This window comes from Nicotiana tabacum, chromosome 11 (genome assembly GCF_000715075.1).
Source record: "Nicotiana tabacum cultivar K326 chromosome 11, ASM71507v2, whole genome shotgun sequence".
NCBI lineage: Eukaryota > Viridiplantae > Streptophyta > Magnoliopsida > Solanales > Solanaceae > Nicotiana > Nicotiana tabacum.
The window spans coordinates 55,083,340-55,090,548 of NC_134090.1; the positions used below are offsets into that span (position 1 = coordinate 55,083,340).

At 38.6% G+C, this 7,209-nt stretch overlaps 1 protein-coding gene across 1 annotated transcript; it reads right to left on the reverse strand.

The window, feature by feature from the left end:
• Window positions 1-1,482: 1,482 nt before the first annotated feature.
• LOC107782145 (PLAT domain-containing protein 3) lies at window positions 1,483-2,916 on the reverse strand. The gene is made up of 2 exons (XM_016603316.2): window positions 2,762-2,916; window positions 1,483-2,229 (listed from the first exon to the last, which is right to left on the reverse strand). Exons 1-2 carry the CDS (start codon window positions 2,837-2,839, stop codon window positions 1,738-1,740), a joined length of 570 nt encoding a protein of 189 aa, XP_016458802.1. The 5' UTR covers window positions 2,840-2,916; the 3' UTR covers window positions 1,483-1,737.
• Window positions 2,917-7,209: the final 4,293 nt, after the last annotated feature.

The following is a 7,209-nucleotide window of genomic DNA, read 5'->3' on the forward strand; positions in this document are numbered from 1 at the left end:
GGCCGATTTGTCCGAGTGAGGACTTCCGACATAATTCTGGCTGAGAAGATGCCATTCCCCGAAGAGTGGAACATGAAGATGCCTCTTCTCATTGATGTTCCTTCCTATGATGCAACAGTCTCTTGTGTGCCTGGTGCAATTCCGAACTTTTAGGGCTGGGTTCGAAAACTGGAATCGACTTGTTCATATGCCGAGCGGTTTTGGCGTGATTTGGCAAGGGGCCCATGGGAGGCCAAAAATCATGGTAAGTTTCTTTTCGTGTATTTGACACTCTTTTCTGAAATGTCTCTTTTCTATTTCTACTCGATTTCCTATCATACAGGTCTCGGAGACAACGCTATCATGAGGCCCCCGTCTGGGGAGGAGGAGGAGGCCCCGAAGCCGACTAAGGATAAGAAGAGAAAAAGGGTCTCTCCCTTCGATACTCCAAAGCCCAAGAAGAGCAAGGCTCGCAAGTTGAAGAAAGATACCGCCAAAAACTCAGAAGGATTTTGACAATTAGTACAAGAAAGATTCGAAGTAAAGTTTAAAGAAGTGAGAACTGTATTGATGCGACGCTTCGATCGCTTCTATCGCTTACATCACAAGGGTGAAGTCATACCTTGTCGAGGTGTAAAATCGAAGGCTCAGTTTGTTTCTTCTCATTATACTCCAAGAAACGAGGGGAATATCTGTATACGAATAAAATAGGAACTTGCCCGATTTTTCCATTTAATCGAAGACCAGGGCATCATGTCGAGGGTCAGTCTCGTAATGGGTCAGGTCATAGCACAAAGATAAAGTATCAAACTCGAGAATCGAGGTGCTCGTCGAGATCGAGGCCAGTAGCGATCGAGACCATATATGGAAGACCTTGAACGAAGCACAATAACGGAAAGGCGAGATATCCGTAACCGGTCGAAGATCACAGCGAAAATCCCGAAACAGATCAGATCAAGGGCGATTGTTTAGGCTAATCATGGGATTTACTTCTGCAAATTAGAATTATACCATAATAAGGATTCCTCTATTATATAAAGAGGAGTCCCTATTATTTGTAGACATTACATTCATACAGATCAAACGCTGGTTTGTTTTATATTATTGTCAATTTGCATCTCTTATCTTTATGTTTATCAATTGGTATTAGGTGAAATCGCGTATCCTTAAAACCACATTATAAATTTAATTGTTATCCCATTTTTAGGGTAAACAAAGCCATAGTATTTGTGTGGTTATAAAATTTTTGAAACTTGTGCTCTGAAATATGTCATAGCATTTTTGTGACTATAAATACTTTAAAATGGATAATATGAAATGTGTCAATGTTTTTGAAACGGACTAATAATAAAAAGTGTCAATCTTTTTGAAAATACTTATATATGTTGGGCACAAACGTATACCTTGCCAGCATTATAAACCTTAACCTTCCTAGCCATTATCACCACTTCACCAGTCTTTTGGTCGTGATAATTTTATAGCACGTGAAAGCATAGCATAAACAATAATGAAGAGACAAGCTCTTATTTTTCTGAAGTGTCGTACTCATGACATTATATATTGGGGCCGTGTTATTCAACATACATATTTACTGCATTGTCTTCTCTAATACTCAATACTACTACTATACTCAAACCACAACATCAGAGCACCGTTGACCCGTATCAATTGTTTTTCCTGCCCCTGATTAAATTAACACACTAATCGTAAATCTATAAAATGTGGGCTCAGGCCCAATAAAGCCTAATAAATGGTGAATTAAATTAGAGCGACATCAGGAATGGATTCAGTATCGGCAACAGGCAAATTCTCGCCGGAGATGGACAGTTTCCCGTCGGACTTGGTCTTCTTACAGTTGTCTCTAATGGCCGTCAGCTCATAAGGCGACGCATCAGTAGCAAGCCACTGTTCCACTTCGAAATTCTGTTGGTTGCATTCTTTATGGACTCCGGTAACGGTGACCTCCACGTAGTTACAGTACCAACCGTGGCCTTTGCCTGTTCCGTCGGAAGTCAAGTTCATTTTGCAGACAGGCCCAGTCAAACATGGGCCTCGACCACTGAAGATGTCCAAGTTTCCTCTCTCGAAATAGTCGTAATTTGGGCCCATAAGCCCACCCCATGCCTCGAGGTTCTTGATTCTAATACCATATCCGTTTGCATCGTAGAGAGTCAAACTGATGATCGAATCGGTTCCGCCCTTTATTATTTTACTCGTTCGGACATAAACTGTGAATACACAATCTTCATCCTGCATTTTGTACACATTTGATAAACAATTAAGAATTAGAAATTTTCAAGAAAAAGAAATGAGAATTTGGATATTGAATATTCCAGCGGTGCAACCTATAAGTCTGGAGTTCTGGGCTAATTTCATAGGAGGTAGGAGTAATTTCGTGATCACTTAGCTTTTGCTTTATTCTAGAAAAGTAATCAACATAAACGAAATTTATTCAATAACTTTGATGTAAAAAAATAAATATTAGTCCGTCCAAAATGAATGACCCCGTTCTAAATTTAGAAATAATTTTGTTTAAACTTACTATTCTACCTTTAATGAGAAGCTTTTATAACCACACAAATACTTTGGGCCCCTTTTTGACTTGTTTAGGACCACAAATTCCAAAAGTCTTTATTTTTTCTTAAATTCCGTGCCCAATCAAACTTGTTCACTTAAATTGGAACGGAGGGAGTAATTAAGTGACTATATATCCGTGAAATTATCCGAAGTGAAAGAAGAAAAGATGGATATTATGGTAATACAACATAGAAGGGTAACTTACTGATCCAGAAATGGAGGAGATGGAAATAGAGAAGAAGAGGATGAAGAGATAGAACCAAAAATGGTTGACTTGAGCCATGGCTTCTCTTGAGCTATCTCTTTATTTCCTTCCTCCTCTCTGTAGAATATATATGGATGTAGTTTATAGTAACAGTGTACAAGTTTGATATATATAAAGATCAGTGATCACGACAAGCTTTAATTAAGGGGGCCATATTAAATAGAAAGTTAACATCTGTACCTTTTTATTTTCAATTTGTCCTATCTTCTTAGATAAGCAAGGATCGATCATATATTAGCAGTACACTGCAAAATGGTAGACTTTACAGTTAATTTTACACAGGGTTTAGAGTGAGTCAGCATCACTTGTTAATAGCTCGAATTATCTTGGATTCATCCATGCATTACGAGAACCATAAACACTGAATAATTTGCACGTTTACTTTACCAATCCATCAATTATCCTACTTCTTGATTAACAAAACCAATACTTATTAGGGTACGTTTAAAAGAAACAAACAAGTTTAAATTAAATATCCTTCAATGATTAACAATTTAACATAATTTGACAAACAACGATAATCTGAAACTTTTCATTAATTAGTTTCTAACTGAATTCTCGTGTTTCCCATTTTTTAGTAAAACAATTTCAAACATATTATGCAGAAATTATTTTGGAATGTCTTGAATATTAGATGTGGTTCCGATATCTCTTCAACATGAGTGCAAAAATAAATTCATGTACTTCATTTGTTCCAAAAGCTTGATATAGTACTACTTTTCACAGTCGAGATTCAAATTAAATGAATATTGGCCATTATTCTATATTAGTATTATTATTATTTCTATTTCATCAATTTGTTATGAAGATATGGGGACTCACCATAGTTGTGTACTCTTCTTCTTCTTCTTTATTATTATTATTACTAGTAGTCGTACCCGCGCGATGCGTGGTCAATGTCACACCTCCTTTTTCCGCCCCCGCGAGGGTACAAGGAGTTTTTTCCAATTAAAGGACAATCGAAACGGAATTTATTTATTTATTTCAGAGTCGCCACTTGGGAGATTTAGGGTGTCCCAAGTCACCAATTTTAATCCCGAATCGAGGAAAAGAATGACTCCATATTACAGTCTGCGTACCAGAAATCCGGATAAGGAATTCTGTTAACCCGGGAGAAGGTGTTAGGCATTCCCGAGTTCCGCGGTTCTAGCACGGTTGCTCAACTGTTATATTCGGCTTATTTATCTGATTTTAATACAATTATGAACCAATGTGTCAACTTTAACTTTTTACCACTTTATTATTATGATTTTTAAAAGGATGTGAACATCGCTTAAAACACGTCTTTGGACTGCGTCACATGAAATGCACCCACAATCCGGAACATCATTTTATTTGATGTTTTGGGATTTGGATTCGGGTCGCATGAAATGTACACCCAAGCTTAAGAAGGTAAACTATTAAACACGCGCCTAAAGAGACTATCGCGTTGTTATTTTGGGAAGGCCGTGAAATTCGCTAAACGGCCCGTCACGCAAACTGAGTATTTTAGTATATACATTTAACGAGGGCCCCGCAGCTGGTGCGTTTTATTTGGCGAGGCTCGTCTCATTTTTATTTTAAAAGGATATCCTAAAGCGACTACATTTCTTCTATTGAGTTTGTTTCTAAAATAAAAGAAAATCTCCCAATTAATTACATGCTGAAAAACGTAACTTATCAGTTATTACTTTACGGTTAATGCGAATGGAAAATTGGGATCGAGTTTGTACAAAGAAAGACTGCTTTCATTCTATATTCTATTATTTAATAATACTAGAACATGAGATTGTCATACCATAATATCAAAAGCAGATTAACTATTCTTCGATTAATTTAGACTGACATTTACTAGATGAAGAAGTTATACCTATGCAACCTTATTCATCGACGGGCATACATATGAGGTTCAGTTAATTATTCCACACATGCTTAACATTTAAAGGTGAAAAGACGGAAGCTGACCCTATCTAACTTAAGTGATACCGCTACATGTTTCATGCTTAATGACGCGTTTTTTATCTTTTTGCGATAATCCAAATTGCCTAGTATGCCTTTGAAATATACATTATCTACTGATGAACTATGGTGAAACAAACGTGATTACTGCATCGACATTTTTAAACGACCCTATGTGAAACCATTGCTGGTCGAATATCACTGCTATTCCACTAGTTTCTTTCTGATTAACATACAACGACAAATTACCGGGCCAAACTCTTATGGACTGAAAACTGTTTCATTACACAGTTTGAAAGCCAAACTTTTACATGTCAAGTATACAAAGATATTCTAAACCACAAACAACAAAAACATAAAAATAAATATGCTAAGTTTAGACTGCAATTCTTCTTATGCTCTTATTCATGCTCCAAATTCATCATTACACCAGTGAAATTAGAATGTGTACCTGGATGTTGGACAATAAGAATGAGAAGAAAAATAATATCAGCAGCAGGCAACCAGACAGCAGTAATACAGCAACAGCAGTTCCACAACAATGACAAACCCACAGGTGGTCGAGCAATCAACCAACAATCCCAGAATAGAGTAGTAAACCAGCAGAAAAACCCAGAGTATCCAAATGCAATAGTGACAGCAATTCAATAATCACAACAACTCGACGAATAACCAACAACAGCTTCAATAGCAATAAGACCAAACTCAATCAATAGCATACAGGAGCCCAGATTACAGTAGTACTCTCACAGGGAAATCAGAATACCCTAACGAGATAGTAACAGACCAACCCTTTAGAACTAAACAGTTTTGTTCTTCTCTGAACACTCAATAATATTCCAGCTTATGCTTTCAATACTCACTGACCTCTCTCCCCTTTCCCCCCTCTTGCTAAAAGAATGAGCTCATTTATAGGCCTAAAAGACCTTCAACAGGACTGCCCCCTTATTCCAGACTTCCTCCCCATACCCTTTAGCTTCCCACGCCTAAACATCTTCTTGATGCAAGTCATTTGGTTCCCCACTATAGCATGCTTGTCATATTGATTCATTCAAGAGTCATGGGTTCAATAAAGTATTCATTTTAAACTCCCATGCTCTTATGTTTTGTCCACACTAATACTAGATTAATAGTATTTTTGATTAACCAATTGACAACCCATTAATCCTAAATTTGTCAGTCTTTGACCCCAAAATTATCCAACAAAACCCCTGATCATTACTGCCCTGCCCCCACCCTTTCATTCTGTTGAATTTGCCAGTTATAACTAAGTGGAACCTAATTCGAACCCCCCACAGCTAACAAACAATAACCTATAATTAGTTCACCATAACCTATTCAACCAAAGTCAGACAGTAAGAGTTAAGTTGATCCTAGTTGATTTAGCGACTAATTAGCATACGACGACGTTACTCAGGTCGACTATACATACCATTATATGAACAATCAATCGACAAACAACATCGACTAAACAGGGCACCAAATTATTTCAATACTCGGGACATTTAACATGGAGTTTACGAAACTTAACTAGTCAACAACATCAATCGAAGCGAATGGACATCTTATAACACACACTTAACACTGAAGAAAAAGAAATCGACCAAATAAAAGGGTCTTTGAAGATGAGGGGATTGATAGAAAAATAATCAAAAATCCAGAACAAATCTACGAACATATGAATAACACATAAACAGAAGGAAAGAAAAGAAGATTACACCGGAAACTTACATCAAATCGAACCAGGCCTGGCTTTTAGGGTTCTTGAGCTCAGATTTGGGGTTCGAAGGGTTCTACCTATATTCGACCGGAACCAAAGGCATCTGGGGTATGAGGGAGGCCAGGGGGTGTTGTGGTGTAAGTTTGGAACTCATCCGGTGACTTAGGGTTTTGGCTCGAATCTTTGATTGAAGATTCGAGCACCCTGGAGGTGATTCGAAGTTAAGTGGCCAGGGATTTGTGTTCAGGGTGGCTTGTAGGTCCAGTGGTGTAACTATGGTAGTCACCGGCGTCCTTGCCGCCGAGTTTATGTTGAGAGGGAACCAGGGCGGCTGCTAGGGTTTCGGGGGGTTTTGGATCCTTTCTGAGGGAGACGAAAGAACAGGGTGGGGTGCTTGGATAGGGGGCGGGGTAAAAGGGTTAGGTTTATATACGAATTAGGGGTTTAGATCCTGGCCGTTGGATCGGGTGAGATTGATGGCCAGGATCGCTTGGCTAATGCAGAACGGCGTCGTTCCACTTAATAGGGGATTGGGTTGGTCCGGGATCAAATGGATCGAACCTGGTTTCATTGGGTCGGGTTAAAGAATGGGTAAGGGAGATGGGACGAGGGCCGTCAGATCGATTTGAACGGCTGAGATGAACTGTCCCTGAAACGACGTAGTTTTGGTGTTGAACTACGTCGTTTTGGTGGCATGGGGATGGGTTGCTTGGACTGGCGGACTTGGGCT